This window comes from Sylvia atricapilla, chromosome W, assembly GCF_009819655.1.
Source record: "Sylvia atricapilla isolate bSylAtr1 chromosome W, bSylAtr1.pri, whole genome shotgun sequence".
Lineage (NCBI taxonomy): Eukaryota > Metazoa > Chordata > Aves > Passeriformes > Sylviidae > Sylvia > Sylvia atricapilla.
Window position 1 is genome coordinate 3282677 of NC_089173.1, and position 26769 is coordinate 3309445.

At 42.9% G+C, this 26769-nt stretch overlaps 1 protein-coding gene across 2 annotated transcripts in view; it reads right to left on the reverse strand.

Moving 5' to 3' along the window:
• Window positions 1-15705: 15705 nt before the first annotated feature.
• LOC136373330 (creatine kinase S-type, mitochondrial) overlaps window positions 15706-26769 on the reverse strand; it is a 41784-nt gene continuing 30720 nt past the window's right edge. The window contains exons 7-10 of one of the 2 annotated variants that reach the window (XM_066338229.1): window positions 24702-24825; window positions 19959-20093; window positions 19499-19624; window positions 15706-16666 (exon numbers count right to left, since the gene is read on the reverse strand). In XM_066338229.1, the coding sequence (XP_066194326.1) occupies window positions 16547-16666; window positions 19499-19624; window positions 19959-20093; window positions 24702-24825 (505 nt within the window). In that variant the 3' untranslated portion in view covers window positions 15706-16546. Of the gene's footprint in view, window positions 16667-18137; window positions 18226-19498; window positions 19625-19958; window positions 20094-24701; window positions 24826-26769 lie in introns of those variants that run through there. The other variant, XM_066338230.1, reaches the window with a different exon arrangement.

The following is a 26769-nucleotide window of genomic DNA, read 5'->3' on the forward strand; positions in this document are numbered from 1 at the left end:
CGTTTTCACTCTGTCCTTGTCTCTCACTCAGAGATGATTAGTGCTTTGCAAGTTTCATCTGTCAAGGAAAGAGTTAATATCTCTCCCAGGTCTGCAGAGGGCATGATGGTTCTTCTGGGCAGTGGCCGAAGGTGGTAGGGTCAAATCGCGCTGGGCTGGGGCAGGATCTCAGGGGTTTCTGGCTGGATTCAATTTTCAGCTGCAGGGCCACTCTGCACGGCTGTAGAGCTGCCCCTGGTCTTGGCCGCATGATCTCTTGAGCGGCTTGGGGCCACTCCCTCTGCAAGGGGTCTTGGTAGTAGTGGCTGGAGCACACTGGGGAGAGGGCCTGGCCTGGCCAGGCCTTACAGGCCGTGATGGGGGGGCCGCTTAGTGGCAAGATGTTAACAGCCACTGGAGGCCAAATCCAGCTGGGACGAAGCCTTCTTTCCTCCCCTCCCCCTGCCCAGTAGCTGCCAGGCCCAGTCCTGCCAGTCTACAGCAGCAGCAGGGCCTGGCCAGGCTGCACCAGGCCCAGGGGCCACGCAGTGGAGCGAGGCTGTCCCCACCCACCCGTTACCTCTTCCCAGGCCAGAAGAAGAAAGAACCTTTCCCGGGATTCCTCTGATTTTTAACCTGTGTGGTCCAGAGGTGTATCTAGCTCTCTGATTGGTTCCACAGGTTGTCAATATTTAAAGCTAGTCACTGGTTGGTTTAATCACAGCTTTTCTTAGAAAAAATCACTTCTGTGCAAAACCAGCACAACCACAAATCAATTAATGCTAAACCAGCACACTGCCTTATCTCAACCTATAAGTTGTTTTCCATCTTATTTTCACTCTGGTCCCACTGGGAAGGGGAGTGATAGAGCAGTGTAGTGGGCACCTGACACCCAGCCAAGGTCAAACCACTACAGGGTGGTTAATCCCATGGCACCAAAATTACTGACTACAAGACAGCTTGTCCTGTTTGAGTTATTGTTGTGGTTTGAAAACAAACCAAGTGAGAGGCTCTAAGTCAGAAATACAATTTAATGAGAAGAAAAGGAAAAAAAAAAATAAAAAATGCAACAATACAAAAAGAAAAACCACTGACAGAGTCAGAATACAACCTGATCAGGGTGATGGAAGCAGTCCAGACGAGGTGGTCTTCCTGAAGCAGTGATCTCGTATAAAAGGTCTGGTAGCTCTGGTCCTCTGGGAATCCAGTGGGTGAAGGTTACTTCTAGTGTCCCAAATCCCAGCTTATATCCAGGTGAGAATGCTTGGCTCCTCCCTGTGGGTGGAGCATCTCACAATGGGATGATGAGTCATCCAGGAAGTCCTTGATGGCCCATTAAAGAGAGATAGCTCCTGGAGGGAGTTATCTATGAGTCATGCACAAGGCATTGATGGGCCATTAACTGAAGATGGTGATAGAATACATCCTAAACTACAACCCAGGACAGTTATTTCACCAGTTAACAAGCAACAGATAAGGATTTGTGGGGGGCAAGATGCCCTGCTAAAGAAGTGGCTACTCTGTAGGTAAGGAATTAATGGTGTGATTCCAAAAGAAGGTAATAACAAGCAGTGAGAATCAATTAGCCTTTGCAAGACTATAAGTTTTACTTTATGTCTCTTCTGCTTTCTTTCTACTTTCTTTTATGTTTAAATTCCAGGGACAGTCCATTGTAGGCAACCACCTTGTCTTCCATGCAGTCATGAAAAATACATTTCATAGTAGGTAAAGCTCCTCATATACTTGTCTCCCTTGACTTCTCCAACACTATGACTAACCAATAAACCCCAACAACAGAAGATTCAGAGGAGCTGGGCAAGGGGATGTGCCCATGAAAGTCAGAGAATAATGTGGGGTGTAACTGACCACAGCTGTTGCAAAGAAATTGACTTTATCTCAACACAAAGGGGACCAGAAGGTGACCTTTGTTTTAGATAAACAGCTATATGTCAGTTGAGTGAATCAACTGGTGGTATGTCATAGTTTGACATGGGGAAGTGATTTTTCAGGAAGTTATAGCTAAACCAATTAGTGACTGATTTTGAAATTGACAGCTAATATAGCCAACAGAGCAATGATATGTCTCTGTGAACACACAGAGGTAAATATCAGAGGAATCTTGGGAAACTTCCCTTTTCCTCCCTGCTTTGGAACAGGTAACAGGACTGGTCCTGCTCTACCCCGTGGCCCCCCCGGGTCTGGTGGCACAGCCCTGGCACAGCCTCTGTCTTGGCCGGGGCCGAGGGAGGGGAGGGGTTATGCCCTGTCCCGACCGAGCCTGGGCCCAAGTATCTGCTAACATCCAGCTCACTCTGAGGCCTACTCCACCACTGGCCCGGGCTGAGGGAGATGTCCCTGGGCCTCAGGGAGCAGCTCCGAGCTGGGCCACCCCAGTTGAGACCGAGGGGTGGAGGGGGAGGCATCAATCAGCCTACCTAACTACCGAGATCCTGGCTGTCATTTCTGAGCCTCGCCCCATCCCCGCGGCAGGCCCTGGGCAAGATATTAACTCTTTCCTTGCACGGAGGAAACTTCCAAAGCCCTAACCCTTCTCTAAGTGAGAGAAAAGGCAAAATTAGGGACATGTAAAGGGAGGATATGAAGATATCAGTCAGTGAAGGAAGAGTTATCCCTTAGATGGAAGAGATGAGAGGATGCCTAGGCTGAAAGCCTTCTGTGAGCTGTGGTAACAGATTGCACTATGCTAAAATGTCCCTTTAAACCATGGGAAAAATATACATTTTGGGGAGATGATTACTCAGATTTGTGGATTTGAGCAAAGGTATCTGTGATTGACTGAGTGAATATTGAACTAGTAGCTGTGATCCTGTGATCCCGTGATCCCATGAGATGTTTGAACAGAGAGATGAGATAAGAAGCCCTCTGCGCCAGTGAAGAAGTGAAAAATCTCTGTTCCATGAGAGGAAGAAATCCTTTGCCTTTGGATTTGCTTATTTTTAAAATGACACCCCAAAGCATTCATGACCCATATGCAGCTTGGGACAGCTGCTGATGGGAGGGACTTCACAAAAGCAGGTTTCCAGGTGGCTGTTTTTGTGACAGTTAAAACTCACAAGAGAACTGTTCTAGGTTGTCAGTGAGGGAAATGCCATGATAAACTAAAGAAACTTCTCTCTCCAAATGAACTGATGAAAGAGTATTTTATGGGCGGTAACTGACTAAGAGTTCTGAGTTTTGTCTCTTTACATTGTTTGTGGGAAAGTGAACACTTGGGAGGAGGAGTGTTTTGAAAGTTTAATTTTGATTCTCATTTTCTTATTTTAGTGTGTGTTAATAAATCTATCTTTGTACCCTTTAAGATTTGGGCCTGCTTTGCTTTTCTCCTAATCCTATGTCACAGAAGGAAAAGAGTAAACACTCAGACCACTGCACTAAATCTGGCAGAGACAGATGAACATGAAGCCATTACATGGTGTAAATATTTATTACTTGATTTTGTAAAAAACGTGTAAATATTTCCCCGAGTTAGACACACCACCATGAGGTAAGTGAATACATGGCTCTGTCCAACATAAAGTATAAAAACTAGGCAGCTAGCAAAAGAATTTCAAAGTCAGCAATGGGCTTGAACTGGCTTCAACACATAGATTCCTTCCTGGTGACTGGGGATGCCCAGCATTGTGATAGTAAGCATATTCTAGAGATTGGTAATGGGAATAACATTGGTATTGTGATTAAACTGTTTATTGCAATTGTTATATATATTTTTAAAAGTGTAACTCACATTTGTATTGTTATGGAATATGTTTTGTATCACTGTGCTTAATCATAAATCCTGTGTAACATCAACTATCATTAAATAAATAAATTTGATATTAAACATTATACTCTTCAAGTGTGAAATATCTAAAAAAAGAAAATATCAGAGAGTATTGGACTGTGACAAACACAAATCTAATTGAATGTTTTGTATTTTGACCATCAGTGGGATTTGTCTTACTGAACACATTAGTTTTGCAATTGGATTTATTATTTTTTAGTTTTCTCAGTGAAAGATTTTTAAAAAATTATTCTCTTACTTTCTCTCTCAAAATTTAAAGATCATTTATAGCCAAATCTTAGTCTTGCAAAATGATCAAAAACATCAGTTTAAAATTTAGGGATTGTCAAGGGATGTTTGGTCTTATGGCTTTGATCCTTCAGAAAGCTCCAACTTGCTGCCAAGATCTTCCTGTCTTGGTGTTGCCCAAAATCAGGAAATAAACTCTCCAACCAGTTGGTTAAGCTAGAAAACTGATAGTATTCAGTGCACTGGGTGCATGTGGAATAACTTCACCAAAATGCATGTGCAGCAGCCTAACAGACCAGGTTTTATTAATGAAACTAGCATATAGTCACTGCATTTTAATTACATGTTCATTACATTGCCTGCATATGCACATATATAAGCTAATTATTATTGTGGACTTACTTGGATATGAGTAGGGATCTTTTGAGAGTCTTTGGTGGTTGTTTGGGAACATTCCATTCCCCAATTTTGCCTTTTATGATTCTGGATCTTCTAATGAATCTTCTCTCCTTGAGAGGATCTCAAATATGTTGTCAGATCATGATGCACTTCTCTTATCATTCTTTGCTCTGACACACTATCTTTGTTCTCCAAACTAAGACATCTGCTAGTACATATTAATCACTGCTATAAGTAAACAAGGAAGCATTAGCTGGCAGAAGACTTAGTCACAGATGTAGGGAGCTAACACAAAGACACATTAATCTCTGGTATTTGTACTAAGCACTCTGTGGTAACCATGTCAAACACTATCATGCTAAAATTAAAAGAATTTTTCAACATCTTCACCCACTGCTGCAAAAAATCCTTTTAAAATAAATATACCTTGTTTGGTAACACTGGCATCGGTTGACAGATCTCAATTCCAGTTATTGCTGGCTGTTAGCACAATTCATGCTTTGGGGTATTTTTTCTTCCCAAAAGTGGTTTGGGTGCACCCAGGGCTGGGGCTTTCCCACTGCAATTTGAATTATTTGCTACAGGCTATGCTGAGCCTGTATATTCGATTGAGTTTATGGGCATTGTAAGAATGAAACATGCATTTCAACACACTAAATGCACTCTCCTTGAATTTAGTTGTGTGATTGTTGACCAGTGTCACACAGAGCCTGCCTCCTGATGGTTATCCTTTCTCTCTGCCCTATGCAGGCACTATCTTCTCTGAAGATGTAAGACTACTGTTGTGTTTGTCTCACAGAGAATTACTTGTCTCTGAACTTTGGTAAAGGGACACCACCCCTCTGCTAGGCTGTTTTCCCAATCTACATGAATGACTCCTTGGACCAAAGGACACTAATCAGGGCAGGGCTATGATATGACTTAGACCATCCTGTTGCTTCAACCTGGCCCTTATGCAGAGCAGCAAAACCTGGTCAGAGGTCACAGGAGGTGTAGGAAGACAAGCCACAAGAAGTCAGAATCTAAAATAATCTCTCCTCCAATTTTTTTCTACTGAAAAAAAGTTGTCTGCAGTGATCATGAAATAGTAGAGTTCAAGATCCTTGGGGTAGTGAGGAAGATGCACAGTAAGCTCACTACCCTGGACTTCAGGAGAGCAGGTTTTGGACCCTTCAGGGATCTGCTTGGTAGAGTATCATTGAATAAAGCCTAAAAGAGAAGAGGGGACCAATAGAGATGGTTAATATTCAAGGATCACCTCTTCCAAGCTCAGGTGTAATGCATCCCAGAGAAGAGGAAGTCAGGCAAAAATGCCAGGAGGCCTGTGTGGATGAACAAGGAGCTCCTGGACAAATTCAAACACAAAAAGGAAACCTACAGAGGATGGAAGTAGGGACAGGTAGCCTGGGAGGAATAGAGAGATTGCCCAAGTAGCCAGGGATTGGGTTAGGAAAGCTACATTCGTGATAGAATTAAACCTGGCCAGGGATGTCAAGGGCAACAAAAAAAGCTTCTATAGGTATGTCAGCAATAAAAGGTAGACCAGGGAAAATGTGAGCCCTCTCTGGCAGGAAATGGGAGAGCTGGTTACCCAGGACATGGAGAAGGCTGAAGTTCTCAAAAACGTTTTTGCATAAATCTTCATTTACAAGTGCTCCAGTCAGTGCCCACATCACAGAATTGAAAGGCAGGGACCTGGGAGAAGGAAGGACTGCGCAATGTAGGAGAGGATCAGGTTCAAGACCATCTAAGGAACCTGAAGGTGCACAAGTCCGTGGAACATGATTAGATACATCTGCGGGTCCTGAGGGAACTGGCGGAGGAGGTGGTTAAGCCACTATCCACCATATTTGAGAAGCTGTGGCAGACTGGTGGAGTTCCCACTGACAGGAATAGAGGAAATATAACTCCCATATTTAAAAAGGAAAAAAGGAAGACCCAGGGAACTACATTGTTGCTAGAGGACATGGAATGAAGGACACGCAGGCAGTCAGGTCTCCGGGGCAAAAAAGAGAGCTTTATTATTTCAACCTCGATTTATATAGATTTTGGACAATGACCAGGGATTGGAGGGTAAGGTTGACACCTCTTCCACCACACTGGTCAAACTAGAAATCCATCACTTGCCCTTCCTCCAAAGAGGTATGTAAACATCCAGAACAGTTTCCAAAACATTACTTTTGTTGACATGAAAATCCATGAGAAACTCTACTACAAAAATGCAAACATCAGAAGGCTGAAAAAAGATCAGGGCAACACTACATGCTGGTCAGATTCACCTCAGTGCCTGGCAGGACTATGGAGCAGATCCTTCTTGAAACTATGCTAGGGCACATGGAAAATAAAGGTGTAATTGGTGACAACCAACATGACTTCACTAAGGGCAAATCGTGCCGGACAAATCCGTGGCCTTCTATCATGGGGTTACAGTGTAGGTGGATGAGAGAAGAGTGTCAAAGATCACCTATCTGGACTTGTGCAAAGCATTAGACAAAGCACTCAAAGAACTTCAATCAACTGCTGGAAGTCCAAGTGGAGTCATAGTGGAGTGGAAATCATCAGAGGTTGGCATTGGGACCAGCACTGTTTAGCATCTTTGTCAGTGACATGGACAGCGGGACTGAGTACATCCTCAGCAAGTTTGCTGACAACACCAAGCTGTGTAGGACAGTCAACATGCTGGAGGGAAAGGATGCCATCCAGAGGGACCTTGATAAGCTTGAGTTGAACCCATGTAAACCTCATGAAGTTCAAAAAGGCCAAGTACAAGGTCTTTCACCAGGGTGTCATGGTTTAAGTTCAGCTGGATATGACACACTATGCAGCTGCTCACTTAATAAGCTGATAGTTTATCCACAGCCATAATGACGGCAGGAGAAATACTGTCTTCATATTCCCAGAGTTGCCAAATCACATCATCCACTCTTGGTGGCACCATCTTTTCAAAGTAATATTGCCAAGGGGTTTCATGGGCTGTTGGTGCACTCTGGATAAATTTCTGCCACATAGGTTGTTGGCATAAGACATCATCTGGATCTTTGGGGAGCTGTGCATTGTACAGGTTAAAATATATAATTTTTTGCATGGCTAATTCCCTCAGGTAATAAATACCTTTCTCCATTGCAGTCCATTTGCCTAAGATAGATGGAATATTGTGGCTGCTGTTAGGTGCACGAAAGGACAAAGCAGGCAGCAGGAGGTCAAGCAGGAAAGCTCCACTTTATTTTTCTGACTTCATATATATACAGTTTTTCAAACAGGCCAAGATTGGCTACACAGGTAGCCACCTCTTCGACCTCGTTGGTGAACATCACCATCAATCATCTTTCTCCTCTCAGAGGAGAAGAATGTAAACATGAGATTATAATTTCTAAAAACATACATAGTTTACTTGAAGCTGCGTGAGAACAAAATGCAAACAGTGAAAAGCAGGCAAACTTGAGGCAACAGTGGTCCACTGCCTTTTGCCACTGCGTCATACAGAAAGTGAGCCCGTGCACTCACGCTGTCATTGTAGGAACCAGCATTTAGGCAGTGCAACCCCCGAGTAGAACGAACTAGCTCTCCAACTTTTGTTCTGTCCTTGTTTGCTTTTCCATTGCTCACGGCGGAAGCGGGGGGGGGGGGGGGGGGGGGGAGCTGAGGGGGGATGGGCGGAAGGGGAAGGCTGAGCTGGTAGAGCATTTACGGCACCTTGTCTTTGTTCCCCTGGGCTACAAGGAACTGCCCAGAAACAGCAGACATCATGTCTTTGTTCTAGGATGACCACATGAACTGCCTGGGAAGCAGCACCTGTTCTGTCTGTTCCAAGGGAGCTACATAACACCTTGCTTTTTGTTGGTTAAAACATTTCCTTCTTCTGTACAGTTTTCTTTTCATTGTGTGTGTCTCATTCCATTGCTTTGTGTCTTTAGTAAACTGTTCTTGTAACTCATCATCTCTCATTTATTGTCCCTCTCTTCCTGACAGGAGTTAGGTTCCCCACTGGTTGCCAAAACCAACAGAGTTCATCAAAGAACAATTTGTCGCCATCATCATTCTGGCTAGGAGGTCTATATTAGACTCTAACAATGACATCTGCATTATTTCTTTGCCCCTTGATTCTTATCTAGAGCCTCTCAATGGCACCACTGCCAACTGTGAGCTCCATATATTCTACCCTTTATATTACATACAGTGCCACCCCTCCGCCTCTTCTGCCCTGCCAAAACCTCCTGAAAAGCCTGTAACCATCCAGCAGGGCACTCCAGTTGCAGGACTCATCCCACCAGGTTTCACTTATGCCAATGATGTCAAATCTCTGTGACTGGGACTAAGTTTTGAGCTCCTCTTGTTTGTTCCTCATGCCTCATCTGTTGGTATAGAAACATTTCAAGTGTGATTCATTGTAGCCAACGTCTTGTGAAGCAGATTGAAGGATCCCATTAGTGCTTTTTTCCTCAAGTTTTGGCACATTGTTTCACTGTTCATCACTGGCCAGCCTGGTTTTGTCCCTTTCCCTCTTCCAAGCTAGTTTAAAGCTCTGTCAAGGAGCCCTGATAGCTCCTGTGCTAGAACTATGTCCTGGTTTAGGGCAAATTTGGGAGGAAACCTCCGAATGGGGTCCCTCTGGAAAGCAAACCCAAACAGCCCACCTCCCAACTGGTCCGGGAAATAATTTCCTTGGAGAAAAGTGGAAAAAACTTTTTATTTAACAAAGTTCCCACAAGCACAAAAAATGATCAATATGAAACAACAAAACCTCTCATCGCTCTGAAGAGAGATGGCAAATTGAGAAAGTCCTTGCTGTGGGTGCAGCTCGGCTCACTCAGTCTCTTATCAGTCCTTCCAGCGTTGGAAAATGCCATCCTGGGCCCAGTGGGCCACAGATGTGAGTGCCCAGTGCTCTTCTGGATCTTCAGCCCAGACCAGGGTAAAACAGTCCCAAGAAAAGGGAAAAAAAAAGTCTAGGGAACTTCTCTGCCTCAGCTAGATAAAAAACTAACTAAAAGCAAAGATCTCTGTCCCGCTGTCTGTCCATTTGCAGATGACACAGTCCAGGAGCAGAATGTGGAGGAGTGAGTGCAGTTTCTGAAAACAAACTGCGTGCTTCTTCTTTCTCCCCACTTCACTCTCAGAACCAGTCTTAAAGGTACAGAACATAATATCCAACATAAACAGAACAGACGATTGGGGATACAAGCATCATAAAGTCACCCTAGGACAAACTATTTTTCCCCTCTGACATAGGTGCATACTATCAGGTGTTAAGTAGATCCTTCCATGTTCAACAAACCCAAAATTCAGAGCACCAACCTCAGAGCCATGCATAGGCCTGATGGATCTGCCTATTCCTATTAATAATATTCCTTTTTTCCTAGAAGAATTAAGGAAATCCTGCGCTCCTGATCTTTCTACCAGTTGTCCCAGGGCCTTGAAGTCTCTTTTGATTGCCCTTGGACTTCTCTTTGTTATTTCATCACTGCCAGTTTGAACAACCAGTAGTGGTTAGTAATCAGAGGGCCTTACTAGCCTGGAGAGTTTTCCAGTAATGTCCTTTATCTGTGCCCCTGGGAGACAGCAGACTTCCCTGTGAGTTGGGTTTGGTATGCATATTGGGCCCTCTGTTCCCCTTAGAAGGGAGTCTCCTATTACAACTACTCTTCTTAACAGAGGAGGTCTTGATGAAGGGTACAGGTAGTATTGTTTCAGGAGGCCCCACTATCCCAGAAGGACCTTCACCCACCTCAGCAGTTCCAGAGCCTCATACCTGTTGCAAAAGGCACCAGTCCTACTTGTCATAATCTGAGAAGGAGGAGGAATCTTCCTTCTGGTCACATGCAGTGGCCTGCTTCCAGCCTTCGTCTTTAACTGACCCTTGACTAACAGTTCCCTAATTACCCTGCAGGGTTCTGGGTCCACTTGCTTCTTCAGTACAATGGAGGTTTGAGGCTCCTGAGAGTCTTGAGACTGTAGCATTTCTGAAAAGAATCAATCTCCTGCTCACTCACTTGAATACTACCTACATAGCCTGTTCACTTCTTCCTGTAGCTCCTTCACCTGGTGTCTTGGTAATGGTTAATCCATATCCATTTTTTTTCTTTTTGTTTTGTGTCCGGAAATGGTCACTGCCCCCGCCAGCTTTACTTGCTTGGGAGCCCAGAACCAGTGTGTGCTGTGCTGGGAGCCTGACACACTCCTCCCCCCACACCTCTTCCCCACCAGGGCCACTCACTCTGCACAGCCCAACCCCCAGGACCAGCCATCCCTGGTGAGCTATCCAGGGGAACAATTCCCTGCCCGGCCCCAATGTTCTCTGCCACTGCTTCAGGGCTTCTTGCTACACTTTAACCCAACACCTGGCCACCTCACAGCTTCTGGCACAGCCCCAGAGTTTTTGCTACATTTTGCTTGCTATCTTCAGGTGTGCCTGCCTCTGCTGTTCCAGCCTGCTACTCCGAGGTTCCTGCTACAGTCCATTTCACCATCCGGAGGAGCACTGAGACCAGCTGCCCCTGTAGGTTTGTAAAGGAAGCCCCTTTTCCATCTCCCACCAGCTCACCTACCATTACTGCGTAGAGAGGCAGCTGAGCTCATGCCACAGCGCCCCCTGCAGCTGCTGGAGAATCATTGCATCTGCCCTGCCAGTCCTGAAGCCAACAACGCCCCTGCTGGCTGTGACCATAACTACATCAAAGGGGAAAGTGCTTGACAGCTGAAGGAAGGCTGTTATTTGGTATCTGTTTTTGTTTGTTGTTGTTGCCATCGTTATTTGTTTGCCCTGTTATTATATAGATTCTAGTAAAAAACTGTTATTCCTTTTCCCATATCTTTGCCTGAAAGCCCTGTCATTTCAGAGTGATAATATTTTGGAAGGAAGGACGTCATATTTTCTATTCCAAGGGAGGTTCCTGCCTTCCTTGGCAGACACCTGTCCTTTAAACCAAGACATCTGGCAACACAGCTCCTCAACCATAGCATAGTTTCTGCAACAGGACTGTTTGTCAGCCCCAGCCTCACAAAGAGGCATCAGGCAATCCTTGCAATCTGTGGCCTGGAGAGCTGCATCTACCATTCACAGGTCTGTCTGGCTGGAAGACTCTGACATGGCTGGTTCAGTGACTACTGCAGCTACATGGGATTGAGCTTTACTGCATGTCAACACCATAACTGAGGAAGCTTGAACTACTACACTAACAAGACTGGGGCTAAAAGGATCTCTTTGCTCTTCCATTTTAGCTGCTGAGTCTGTTTGCTGCCTCTATTGGCTGCTCAGAGATGGTCAGAGAGGAGCTCTACCTGCTCACCCTACCACGTGAACTGCCACACCACACCCTCACTGATGTGCTGAGCTCCTTGGAAACATTTAAATCTCCCTTGGTTGCTCCCGGCACCGCCCCCTCCTCACCTGGTTGGCTGCCGAGGACTTCCAGGTCCTGATGAGGCTGGGAGCTGCTGCTCGGATGTCCCTGAAGTTGAGAACTCCCCTGTACAGCTCCGTCTCAGCCCCTGGACTTTCCTTTGAACTTTCATTCAGTCATGGCCACTTGTTTGTTAGGTCTAGATGTTTTGCCTACTGCCTCACTCATTTCCTTATCCTATTTTGACAAGGTTCTTGATCAGATAATCTTACTGAAAGAAGTGTTCACACCTTCCTCATACTCTTATCAATTAGTTTAACTAACCAGGTTTGGTTCTTCCTATTGCCTCGCTTATTGTCTGTTGGTCAGGTTTGTATCTTTTATGTGTTGTTTCTTGCTTCCCTCCTTTCTTTTTATCCCCTTTTAAAATAAAAAGATCCTTGACCAGATACCCTTAAGGGAGCTATGGTGAATTGATCTTGTCTGGATACCAGGTGCCCACCAAGCCATTCTATCACTCCCCTTCCTCATATGGACAGGGGCAGAATAAAAAAAAAAAAAAAAAAAAAAAAAAAAAAAAAAAAAAAAAAGACAGACAATGTTACATTACATGAGGGTTGTGGGTTGGAGACAGGCACACGACACAGTACACACCAAGGGTCATCAGCAAACAGTATGTTTTATTGTTCAGAGCCTTCTTATATAGTCGGTTTAAAACTCCCAGGTCCAGACAACTGATTGGTCTGGATTTTAATACCGCCTAGCTCTCTGACCTGTGATATGTCTGTCCTCTGGACTGACTATGATAGGCTGAGGTCCCTGTATGAGTTCCATTGTTCACCTAGAGACTTGTTTCTAGAACGAGCCAGGTTAGCCAAATTGGATTTGTTATGACCAGATTTATCTTGTCCAGCTACAGACCAGCTGTGACATGACAAAAGACTTGTGGGTCAAGGTAAGGACAGGAAGATCACTCAGCAATTACCATAAGAGGCAAAACAGACTCCACTTGGGGAAATTAATTTAAATGTATTGCAAATCAAAGGTCAGAGTAGGATAATTAGAAATAATAATAAAAAAAAATTCTTAAAACACTTTCACCCCCTTTTCTTACTGACCTAAATTTCATTCCTGAATTCTCTAGCTCCTCCCTCCAAGCAGTATATGGGGGCAGGGAATGGGGGAGATTGGAGCACCTCCTCCCCATCTTTCTTCACTGACCTTGGTATCTGCAGAGTTGTTTCACATATTCTCACTCCTCTCTTCTGGCTGCTGTTGCACAGAAACTTTTTCCCCTTCTTAAATATTATCACAGGAGTGCTACCACCAGTGCTGATTGGGTCAGCTTTGGCCAGTGGCAAGTCTGTCTTGAAGCTGGCTACAACTGACTGTCAGACAAGGGGGAAGTTTCTAACATCTTACAGAAGCTATCCCTGTAGCTCCCCCCACTACCAAACCTTGCCATGCAAACTCAATACATGAGCAGATACCCTCCTCTTCTACAGAGCCTTACAGATATTACTCCCAGCTCAATGTCAACACAAACAGCACATTCACCAGAGCATGTTTTGATTTTTTTCTTTGGAGAAAAACTGATGTTTTGAAAGGCTACTGTGAAACACTGAATATGTTTCATGTGCAAAAAGATAAGCAAAGGGACTCTAACTGTCTGCTGTTTTTCCAAGCTGCTCACCACATGGAACAGTGGTGAGCACTGAGAAGCTTTTACTCAGGGTACTGTATGTAGTAGTTGAGTGTTTGTTGAAATCATCTACTCCTTTTCCTGCTACTGTGAGATAGGATTAGGAGAAAAGTAAAGCAGGCCCAAATATTAAAAGGTGTAAAGATAGATTTATGAACAACACTAACAGAAAAGAATGAGAATCAAAATGGAACTTTCAAAAACACTTCTCCTCCCCACTAACTGTTCACTTTCCCACTAACAACATAGAGAAAATCTGTGATTTTCACTCAGTTTCACCATTTTAAAATAATCTTTCATCAGTTCTTAGGGAGAAGAGTGTCTCTTAGAAATCCTGTGGAGACATCACCACAAGAAAACAGTTCTCTAGTGGCTCCCATGCCACGAATCTGCAGCCACCTGGGGGAATTCTGCAGTCCGTGAAGTCTCTCCCATTAGCAGTTTTTCCCACAACTGCATATGGGCCTATCAGTTTCTTTTAGGGTACCGTTTAAGGATGCCTCTTCTAGTATAAAACAAAGGTTCTCTTTCTCTATCTCCAAAATCATCATCTCATGGAACAGAGGTCTCTTCTCTCCTTTTCCCTGGGGCAGAGGGTACCTCTTTATCCTCCTCTGTTCAAAATTCTCCACTGGATCACAGTTATATCAATCCACAGTTATGACTAGAACTTTGCATCCCCCTAAAAAAGCATTCCATATGTTACAGGGAAAGTTTAGTTCATTCTCCATAGCCTCATAAGAGAAGTCCAGCCCCAAACTAGGCAACTCCTCAATCTTCCTTCAACTTAGGACGTTTACTCTCTCTTTGCTGACTTCAGTTCCATGCTGTCTCTCCTTACGGTTCAATCACCTTGTCTGTTCTCACCCAGAGAAGGGCCAGTGCTTTTGCAAGTCTCATCTGTCAAGGAAAGAGTTAACATCTCACCCGGGCCTGTAGATGGTCATGTGATCTCTGCTGGGCAGCGGTTCTAGCTGCATGGCTATTTGATCTCAAAGCCGTGAAGATGGGGGAAGGCTCAGGAACGGCGGCCGAGATCTTGGCTGCATGATCTCTGGCGCGGCTGGGCTTTCCCCCTCCCTTTTCCTCTGCCAGGGAGTCACCGGAGGAAGTGATTTATTAAAAATATGGATATCGATCTAATACCGATATCCAACTATGACGGACAAAGACTCTCTAACAGTTTGAAGTTAGAAAGTGTATGTTTATTACGACGCCGGGCAGCGTGAGGGATAGCTCCCAAATACACACGCGCAATTTACAGATGATCACAGGGTCTTTTTATGTACAAGAGTATTGAATACCCAAAACACAAATGCATATTCATAACTCTGGTCCATCCCATTCCCCGCTTCGTATGGTAATTAGCCAAAAAGCAATTAAGCATGCGTAGTTTGTTCTTTGAAATGGGTCGGTGGTCCTTCTTATGGGGTGGGGTCTCAAAATGATGAAGTAAGATGCGTCTTCCTTGCTTTCACTTTTTAACCTTTTAGTGTTGGTGACACCTGGATCCTGTTTTCTCAAGACTATCTGATTTATGATCACATTGTGTTCTTGGAGTCTATTGATTAAGTTGACAGGTCTCCTGATTTATCAGTTCCTTAAATCCGGCTTCTGTTAACAAACGGAAGTTTACCTCAACAATGTCTAGTTAGCAAAGGGAAGTCTACCTCAGCAATATCTAGTTTAACTAAAGTCCTTTATTCTTAAAAATTAATGTCTCAGAAGGAGGGGGGGGTGGGGAGGCTCGGTCCCCACGGCTTAGAGGCAGGATGTTTTAAAAGCTGCTGGAAACCCGATCAAGGCTGGGACAGGGCAAGCATTAAAATCGACTAGATGTTAGCAGCTGGGGCCTCCCCTTCCCCCTCCCTGCCAGCTGCTGCCGGGGTCTGGCCAGGCCTGGCCCCACAAGCCCGGTGGAGTGGTGGGGCCGGGCCTGGCCTGGCCCGCCCGGCTGCCGCACGGCCGGTGTTACCTGCTGGCAAGCTGGAAGGAAGAGAGAGAGTTCACAGCTCTGCTCACTATACATGTGTATTCACAAAGATGCATCCAGCTTCCTCAGTGGAATATGTCACAATATGCCAGCATCTCAAAACTGGCCTCTGATAGGTCCCTGTCCTTGCCACAGGAAATTACAGGGACTTACAGGGAACTGTTTATTCTTTAACTAAAAACCAAGCTGTGTTAACCCATGACACTGTATTCCAGTATATCCTGGGCACTTGGGTGACTAGTTCTGGAGCGTGGTACCTATTACCCGTGACCAGAAAGCTGCAGGAAAAGACTGAAAGAGGTCATGCTGAGCAGGTGTCTGTTGGATACAGAATATCAGCAAACTGATATTTGTTACTTCTGATTTTTGGTTCAGCTTGCTGCAGTCTAAGGTCAGATGTGGTACCTGAGGAAAACAACTGAAAGCGATCTGGTGAACTGGTGAACTCTCCACCTAAGAAAGTCTGGGGGTTTGGGATGACATGGTAAAGAAGTTTGTCTGCAAACTAGTCCTGGACAGAGAAGAGACATCTCCCATACAGAGACACCAATGGGTTCCAGATGACAGGTCAAGTGGCAGACTTCAGAGACTGAAGCCATTTGCAGGTACTTGCTCTAGTTAACTATTGATCATGGTGCCAAATGCTGAAAAAGTAATGAGCACTTTGCAAGCACCTGCCTTTCAGATAGAGATTTTTGTACTCTGGACAGGCACTCAAGAGAAGTGCTTCTGTGAATAAAACTCAGGTTCTCAGAAGTTTGCGTAAATATGGCCATAAGTGTACATACAAGCTAGAGTTATGTATTTGTGCCTTTTGCATTATTCAAGTAATACTTTTCTTATCATCAGCCAAGAAAGAAAGGTTCAAAGCCTTGGTAAAGGTTGCTAAGAAGACAAAGGTAAAAGAGGAAGCAGTCCCTACAAAGTGGTTGTCCTACTAAAGCTGCACTAAGACTATTTTCTGTTAGTGTGACCAGGCATCTAGAGAGATGTTATCAGGCAGTGTTTTATTAAACAAGGTATTCAAATAGAGATATACAGAGGTGCCTTTCTGTCAAAACATCAGCCATATTTTTTAGCATTAACAGACATCAGCTGCAAGATCACTTCCTGCCAAACTGAGGTAATGGTGTTGGTACTTTAATGTCTTGACCTCTTTCCAGTTTCTTCTCACAGTCAACTAGATAGTTGACTCCATCAATGACAATCTGAACTAGTTCTACCTATAACAACAAGAAAAACAATAATAATAAAATATTTAGGCAACAATGTTAATAGAGGAAGAAAAAAATTGGCTTGTATGGCAGACTGCAAGTAAAGCTGGACCCAAGGAGAATCATGACCTGGACACAGAGATCACACATGCTGTGACACAGGAAATATGGGTCATACATTGGTCAAGTGGAAGCCCATAGTAATTCCCTTCTCCCTATCCCGTCTCCTGATCATGCTGAGCTTCACTTTCTGACATTAGAAATTTTCAAATAGACCTCTAAATTCCAGAAATTTCTTCACTTACACATATCCCTATATAAATAGACAAAGACAAATGCTTAAATAAAAGGTTTAGACATGAGTTTAGAGACCTATTTCAAATGTTACCACTCTGAGAATACAAGATGCCGAGAACTACAGCATGTCAAAGCCATGGATTCCCATTTGCTGTGTTCTCACAAATGGCATAGTAGGACAAAGAAAGTGAAAAGACAGTGCCATGGATGTTTAGAGTCACTGGGCAGTTCTCTCTGAAGCAACAAATGTCATTTTAAGTAAAAAGGTTCTGGTATTTTGCCAACAGCATCTTGTGAAGTTTGGATTAATGCTTTATCCAAATGTGTTTGGGCTTAAAAGCTACGGAACATTGGTCTGACATTTGGTAAATGACTGTGAAGACTACTGGCACTTTTTTCTTTCTTCTGTGGAAAGTAGGATAGTTGTATTTTCTTGATGGATAGCAATGAAATATATGAGTAATACTGAAATGACTTGAAGAATCATGCAGAGCCCTCCCTTACTGTTTAGCATGCTTAAAGCATCTGTACATATATGCTTACTTCTTGATGTTTTAGACTGTCGTTTACCTATATTCTGTGAAATACAACAGTTTTATTCAATATACAGTCAATACTGTAGAAGAAAGAATACACTGCATCCAAATAAACACTAGTGAATTGCAGAGGATAATCTATATATCATCAACTGTAGAAACTAAAACTTATTCTGTGATATTAGGATACTAGTATAGTTTTGTGCTATTTAAAGCCATATAGTTCTTTGAGTGACTGAAAAAGCAAAAATTATGGTCTTCTATGAGAAAATAGTCAACTGAAAACTAATTGGAATGGGAGTGAAAGTAGGGGAAGAGACACTCATTTCCCCAATCCAGTAGTAGCATGAGCCCTGAAAGCTTCTGGATGCATGGTGTAGAGGAAGGAAGTGGGGGTTCCTTCACATGACTGGCAGTTGGTAGGATGGCAGGACTAGATTTTTTGCCACAGCTGTTTAGACTAACTTGCTGTGATAGGTTGACCTTGGCTGTATGTCAGTTGCTCCCTAAGCCACTCTATCACTCCCTTCCTCAGCTGAATGGGGGAGAAGAAAATAATATGGGAAAAAACCCTCATGGATCAAGATAAAGGCAGTTTACTAAAGAAAAAGTGAAGGTTGCACACGCGCAAGCAATGGAAAAAAACCCCCAAAGATTTTATTCTCTTCTTCCTGTCAGCAAGTGATCTATGGCCTCTTCCCAGGAAGCAGGGCTTCAGCATGCATAGTGGTTGCTCTGGAAGGCAAACATTGTAAATAACTAATGTCCCCCCCTCCTTCCTCCTCCTTTTCTTAGCTTTTATATCTGAACAGATGTCATATGGTATGGAATATCCCTTTGGTCAATTTGGGTTAGCTGTCCTGGTTATGCCCCTTCTCAAGATCTTGCCCAGCCTCAGCCTACTAGTGAGGGGGGACACAATGTTGGAGACAGCACTGATGCTGCACCAGCGCTGCTCAGCAGTAGCCAAAACACTGGCGTGTTATCAACACCTTTCTGCCTATCAATGCAAAGCACAGCACTAAGGGGGCTGCACAGGGAAAATTAATGCCATCCCAGCCAAACTCAATACAGTGAAAGTGCATGACTGTAAATCTTAAAAGGAAAACTGCATGTTACTCCACTCTTAATGTCAATGCTTGATTCCCTGTGTGGGTTAGTCCTAAAATCCTGCTTCTTTCCTCAGCATTTTGCACTGGGTACAGCAGATACCTGTCCAATGTACAGTATGTAGCTCTGTTTCCAGTGTACAACTTCAGTGAACCTCATTCTGAAAGATGGAGAGGGACTTTTTACAAGGGAATGTAGTGATAGGACAAGGAGGAATGGGTTCAAATTGAAAGAGCGTCAGTTTAGATTAGATTAGGAAGAAATTCTTTACTGTGTGGATAGTGAGGCACTGGCACAGGTTGTCCAGAGAAGTTGTGGATGCCCCATCTCTGGAAGTGTTCAAGGCTAAGCTTGATGGGGCCTTGGGCAACCTGATCTAGTTGGTGATATCCCATCTGATGGCAGAGGGGTTGGAACGAGATGATCTTTAAAGTCCCTTCCAACCTAAACCATTCTATGATTCTATGATTCTTAGATACCTAGCTCATGCCCAGCACTGGAGAGACAACCTGTTTATCTAGCTCATAGCTGTGTACTCCAGGAGGTATATGGGTACAAAAGTTCATGCTGTGATGCTGAGAAACAGTGTCTCAAGGGAATTCTGTTACCACAACCAAGTGTTTCTAGTACCTGCATGCTTTCAACAAAATGCTTCAGCATATGATGTAAACCAGTCACATTTATGGAACTTGCTCAGGAACTTGTCACATTTGGCAAACATTACATGCACAGCAGTAGTTTTTTGTTGTGTAAGCCTTTTCATTGGATCAAATTCACAAGGAGAAAAAACTGCCATAACTCCAAAAAAAGACTCTGAATTCCTAATGAACTCAGATGAAGGGAAACAGTCTTAGTGCAGATCTGAGTTTAAAATCAAGGAATAAAACAAACAAGTTACCTCTGATCGACCCATGCGGTCCAGGTTGGAGATATCATACACATCTGCTACAGCTGCTGTGTCCACTCCACCGGTGCCACGCTTCTGTAGCCTCAAGTTATCCAGGATTTTTGGAAACCTGGGATCCTAACAGAAGAAATAAGTTTGTGCATATTGTCTTTTGCCTTGCTTATTTTTATTATCCATGATATAATACCATCTCCAGAAAGACAGGCAGAGACAATTTCTGTCTCTGGATTAGAGCCTGTCTTGGTGTTCGTCTGCTTAGTAGATTAATTTCCATAACAAATATAATAATTTTCATTATACAAGTATGCTCAGTCATGCATTATGCCTGGGACCTAGCTGTCGCACATCTTGGAAACATCCAATTGCTGTAAACTGTCATTTTTCATTTGTTTCTTTATAATTCACATGAAGACCTAATTTACATCACTGGCCTTTTAAATGATTTATGTACCTTGCTAAGCTTTGGCAGCTTTACATGGACTCCAGCACGTAAACCAGTTCCTAGGTTCGATGGACAAGTCAGAACGTATCCAAGGCGTTCATTCCACATGAACTCCCAGCCTCGTTCTTTAATTAACCTTTCAACCTATGAAGGCCAAAAAAAAAAAAAAAAAAAAAAAAAGGAACAAAAAAGAACTGCATACAAACATCTCATCTTCTGATAGTTGTTTATAGATGAAATTCTTTTTACTTTGTATGTATGCTGATGATTAACTTCACTATTTACCGATGGAGGTGCATATAGATATACTCAGGTAAAGTCTGGTTTGGCCCTAGTATGAACCTTTGCATTCATCAGGCATCAAGTTCCACAGTGAATGTTACAAAAATTTCTTCTTCATTTTCTAACTTCCATTAACTTGAAGTCTATTTAGCACTTTATCACATGGCCTCAGACCATGAAACTATATGGTTACATAATAATTCTGACTTTTACCTATAGTATAAATTATTTTCTAGCCTAGGTACTTTTAGAGCAAAGTTGCAAAGCACAAGTCCAAACATCTCAAATACTGTGGAGCAAACAAAAGGAGCCAAAGCCTAGTTTTACACAATTTTTAAGGTGATTACATGATTCTAGGTGAAGGACACATGATTTCTAAATGCTTAAATTTCATAGCCCTACTTGCACTATGAAAAGACTACATAGGTCCTCTATAATGATTTTCATTAGTGTTGGAAAAGATGAAAGTTTACAGGAAAGTTTTACAGATATGAATGCTTAGCAGAAGGCTCTCTGAATGTAAAACCTGTAAGTGAAATAGAAATGAAAGCAAGTTTTGATATAGAAGAATAAAAGATGCCTAAAGCTAGAATTGCTGAGCCAGTTGTTACTGGACAACTAAGAAAGCAAAGGTTATGTTGAGTTGGAAAGAGGTTTTATGGCTAGAGCAAAGGATATGTTGACCACAAAGAAAGAAGATGTTTTCAGCAAGCAGGAAGAGGTCTCAAGAAAAGCAAAAGATACTATAGGCAAACAAAGACATATTTTTACCAAGTAGAAAAAAGGTCTAAGAATTTTCCACTGCAAGAAAACTGAAAAACAACTTTAAGCTTAAACTGTAACATAATATGGTAATGATAGTAGTTGTGATAGGCTATAGGTAAATGTAAAGGTATTGTGCATGATGCTGATTGGTTTTTATGTATTAAGATGCTCAGTAAAGAAAACTATATAATGCATTGTAACCAGAGCTAAAGTGGCTTCAGGTTTTGCCTGTAAGCTGATGCTGACAGCTTTAGGTGTGGCTCTGTTACCCACGACCCATGACTGCTGTGACTTCAATCTATGAAATAAACAGCACCTCTAAAGAGCCGCCTGGAGTCCTGTATCTGTCGCTCAGGCTCTTACAATTAGCAATTTTAAAACCCAGTTACAAACAAGACTGAAATCATAATCCTCAGAAATATCACAAAGGTCTATTGACCTTTGAATAAACCACTATTCTGTCCATTCAGATACACTTCTGAGACTTAATTCTGTGACCCAAATAAAATTTCAATTCAGTAAAACCACTGTCAGAAGAGAATCAGATACCTATGCCAGTCCAGGTTCACAAGTCTTCTGCAATATAGGCAAATATTTCCATTCTGCAGAAGAATACAAAATAATGGACTCTCCTCACATTTAAATATTGTGTGAGGATGCAGAAATTGCTTGTAAGAACCTAGGCCTGATTTCCCACCTCATACACTTGCTCTGGTCATAGTTTCCAAAGCTATCTGGCCACTTGATATGTCAATATCCAGATGTCCAATTCTCTTGAACAAGAGATAAACATAGTAGCAGAGGAAAACATGGAAACAACATCCACAAGCTATGTCACTTAGACCCCAATCCTGTACATTATTCAGTCTCATGGATATACCTAAAAAGCATACCAGATCCTAGTGAACCACCCAGATGCCAATGAAGCATGCACTAGGCACTTTTGTTTTTCCATGTTCCCAAACTCACCACATACTCCAAATTTCTTAGAGATGCTCTGAACTCACCTTCAGGGACCACTTCCTCAATCAGATAATCATAGAATCATATAATGGCTTGGGTTGGAAAGCATCTTAAAGATCATCTAGTTCCAACCCCCCTGTCATGGACAGGGACACCTTTTGCTAGACCAGGTTGCTCAGACCCCCATCCCAACCTGGCCTTGAACACTTCCAAGGATGGGGCATCCACAACTTCTCTGAGCAACCTGTTCCAGTGCCTCACCACTCTCACAGTAAAGAATTTCTTCCTAATCTAATCTAAACCTACTCTCTTTCAGTTTGAATCCATTCCCCTTGTCCTATCACTACATGCTTTTGTAAACTGTCTCTCTCCATCTTTCTTGTAGGCTCCCTTCAGGTACCAGGTGACCACAATTAGGTCACTCCAAAGCCATCTCTTTTCCAGGCTGAACAAACCAAATTCTTTCAGCCTTTCCTCATAGCAGAGGTGTTCCATCCCTCTAATCATCTTGGTGGCCTCTGAAATCACTCCAACAGGTCAATATTCTTCCTGTGCTAGGAACCACAGAGCTGGATGCAGCACTTCAGGTGGGGTCCTATATTAGCATAGTTGAAGGGCAGCATCACCTCCCTTGACCTGCTGGCCACATTTCTTTTGATGCAGCCCAGGATACAATTTGCTTTCTGGACTGCAAGCACATTGCCAGATCATGTCCAGCCTCTCATCCATCATCACCTCTGTTGGAACCCTAGAAACTTAGAGTTTGGGGTTTTAGTGTATAGTAATACATATGAGTCAAGATGGAGGATTTTGGGTGTTGTCTTTGATCTTTTTCTTTGCCTTCTTCTTCATGGGTTTGGGTCATTTCTTTGATTGGTTAGTGAGATCTGCATTGCAGACCTTGGGTGATAAGTCATTGCATCAAAAACATAAATAATATAGATGTCAACTGTTTATTGGATGATTGGGACTGAAATAGCCTTGAATAGACACAATTTTGGCTCACTTTCTTGACTTGTTAGAGAGCTCACATCTCATGAGTTTTTAATAGATAAGGATAATAAATTTCAGAGTTAGACTTCAAAAAAAAGTCTCCTGAGTTTTTTTCAGCCTGACCTTGGAGCAGGAAAAAGAGCCAGGAATTCCAGCACACCTCCATGGCCTTCTCAGCAGAAGCTGCTTTTGATGTGTTTATCCCCCAGCTTGTATTGATACCGGGGGTTGCCCCTACTCGTGTACAGCACTTTGCACTTGGTTTTATTTAACCTCATGAGATTCCCATTGTCCCACTTCTCAAGCTTGTCCAGGTCCCTCTGGATGGCATCCTGCCCTTCAGGCATGTCAACCGCACCACTCAGCTTGGTGTCATCTGCAAACTTGCGGAGGGTGCATTCAATCCCTTTGTCTATGTTCTTGATGAAGGTATTAAATAACACTGGCCCCTGAGGGACACCACTCACCACTGATGTCCATTAGGACTCTGAGCCACTGACCATTACCCTCTGGATGTGTCTGTCCAACTAATTTCTTATATAACAGTACACTCATCAAATCCATCTCTTTCCAGTTCAGAGAGAAGGATGGTGGAGGGGACCATGTCAAAGGCTTTACAGAAGCCCAGATAAATGATATCTGAAGTTCTTTCTTTGTCCACTGATGTAGTCACCATATCATAGAAGGCCATTAGGTGGGTCAGGCAGCACTTGCCCTTGGTACAGTAGTGCTGGCTGCCTTGAATCACCTCCCCATCTTCCATGTGCCTTAACATAGCTTCTAGGAGGATCTGTTCCATGATCTTCCCAAGCACAGAGGTGAGGCTGACAGGTCAGTAATTCCCAGGGTCCTGCTTTCTATTCTTTTTAAAGATGGGTACAATGTTTCCCTTTTTCCAGTCACTTGGGACTGCCAAGGCTTTTGAAATATCATGCAGAGTGGCTTGGCAACTACATCAGCCAATTCCTCCAGGACTCTGGGTTGCATCTCATTGGGTCCCATAGACTTTTGTACATTCAGGTTCCTCAGGTGGTCATGAACCTGATCTTTGTTTACGGTGGGAAGCACTTTGCTCCCCAGTCCCCATCCTGATATCTATCCACAGGAGAAGTGTGGGAAGAGAGGTCACTATTGAAGACTGAGGAAAAATATTGTTGAGTACCTCAGCCTTCTCATCCATTGTTACCAGTTCACCAGAATTGTTTATCAGGAAAGGTACACCTTCTTTGACTTTCCTTTTCTGGTTAACATACATGTAGAAGACATTATAGTTCCCTGCTTTCTCTACTTTGCTATGTGGTATTTGTTTGGGTTTTTTCAGGTGAAGGCCTGTGCTGGTGGCTTTGAAGCAATATGGGAGTGTACAACTGTATAAGCTATACAGCAGTTGGGGATTTCCTGAAACAGAGGAGTATAGAAATCCAGAGAAGCTGGAGTGAAAGCTGCTTTGCCAGAGTGAGAGGAATAAAGCAATTGTTCTAAGGAAAAAGAAAAAAAACCATTTCTTTAGCCATTCAGTGCTGAAGATTGTAATATAAAAGCTAAAATTACATTTTACTTATTTTTCCTTCAACTCAGCTAACAATTTTTTTCCCTCTTTAAGTGCTATTAATGTGGGTTGCTGCTTCAACTGGTGTTACTTTATTTTGTTGCTTCTGGAGATGTCAGTTCAGTGTTAATCATGCAAAGTAATGCTGACAACAGCCCAACAATAAACAAACAGGCATAATAAATTCATTGAGTAACTACCTCTTTTAAACCATGACAAAATCTTTCAAACACCCGTTTCATGTTGCCACCCTTTTCCATGGAGATCACCCTGGTGTGGTCCTCTTCATTAATCCAGACAAGAAATGTCTTGTCATTGTTATGCCTGGTTGAGAGAAAAATGAACAGCTTTAAAGCACAAGATAGGCCCTGAAAAATAACTCTCAGTATCCTTAGTTTCATTACAGTCTTTCAGGACTGTGAAGAGGTTCAGCACTGCAAAATAATGTTGCTCTGCACAGTTAAGCATGCAGTTAAGGTACTTTCACATCTTGATCCCCCATGCCAATGAAATTATGCAGATTTCTCAAGTCACAGTGAGAAGAGCAGTTTTCTCTGATCAAATCATGCTGCCCTGAAGCTGAGCTATGAAGAGCACATCTTCAAACATTAACACAGTTGGGATGTACAGCTGCTAATGGAACAGGTAAAGGGAGAAGCCAAATTCTGCATCATCAGTCACTGGGGATGGTTTTTACTCTTGGAAAATTGTGCAGTTAGGAAAAACCTAACTGAGGGCACAGCCATATGACCTTACTTAATTGTATTGTCTTCTAAATCAAATCCCAGTGCCCTTCATATCACTTTATAACACTGAATTGCCACATCAGTCAAATTATATGTCTGAGGAAAACAGCTACATGTTGCTTCTGGACACTGCATTAAAGATGCTGGCTTGTCAATTAAGATAATGCCTACAGAGAAATTATCTACACTTGTTCCAGACAGATTAATCATAACTAGGTTTATAAAGTGCTAGATCAAACTTGAGGTCAATTTTCCTTGCTTTTTACCATTTTTTCTGTCTTTTGCAACAGTTTTTTTACAGGATGTAGAAAGTGATTGATAAGGTTTGTACATATAAACAGTAGAATATGACCAAGTTTGAAACACATGAAATTTGCAACTTTACTGACAGCCTAACTTGCAGCCTGCCTTTTACTGTAACTCACTTTTCACACTTTGACAATGCAAAACTGAACAGGTGCAAGCATCCTGTGGCCTTACATTATAGTTACAGAGGTCCAGTTATTTCATTTTCAGTCACGTACAAATATCCAGGGTATGATTTTCCAGAGATTGATGTTGGCCTGACTCAGCTTCTCCTGTAATTAAATTAATCTTCCCATTGCATTTAGGAATGGTGTGTGATACCACAACACAGAAAAAAATCTGTTCTATGGCAATACTGCATCATGTTCAGAAGCCTATCCAGTATTAGTCTGATAAGTTAAACCTGCTTTGTCAGGGAGCATGCACTGTAAAACCTGACAAAAGCCTGTGGAAATAATTTCATGGTGATTCACAGACTCTTTCTAAAACCAAACTTTTATCTTGAAATAGAAAAAACAGATATAAAAAAAAAAACATAGAAGGACCCACGTTTATGGTGCTACATTGTGTTGCTGTTATTAATGATTATTTATGTAGAACCATAGAATAATGGAATTGTTTAGGTTGGAAAAGACACTTCAGATCATCAAGTCCAACCATTTACCCAGCACTGCCAAGTCCACCTCTAAACTATGTCCTTAAGTGCCACAACTACATGTCTTTTAAATACCTCCAGGGATAGTGACTCCATCACTTCCCTGGGCAGTCTGTTTCAATGCTTCACAACCCTTTTGGTGAAAAAATTTCTCCTAATATCGAATCTAAACCTCCCCTGGTGCAACTTGAGGCCATTTCTTCTTATCCTATTGCTTGTTACCCAGGAGAAGAGGCTGACCTCTACCTGGGTACAACCTCCTTTCAGGTAGTTGTAGAGAGTGAGGTGGTCTCCCCTCACTCTCCTTTTCTCCAGACTTAAAAAGTGGTTCCCTCAGCCACTTCTCATCTGACTTGTGCTCTAGACCCTTCACCAGCTTTGTTGCCCTTCTCTGGACACACTCCAGCACTTCAATGTCTTTCTTGTAGTGAGGGGCCCAAAAGTGAACACAGTGTGGCCCCACCAGTGCCAAGTACAGGGGGACAATCACTTCCCTTGCCCTGCTGGCCATGCTATTTCAGATACAAGCCAGGATGCCATTGGCCTTCTTGGCCACCTGGG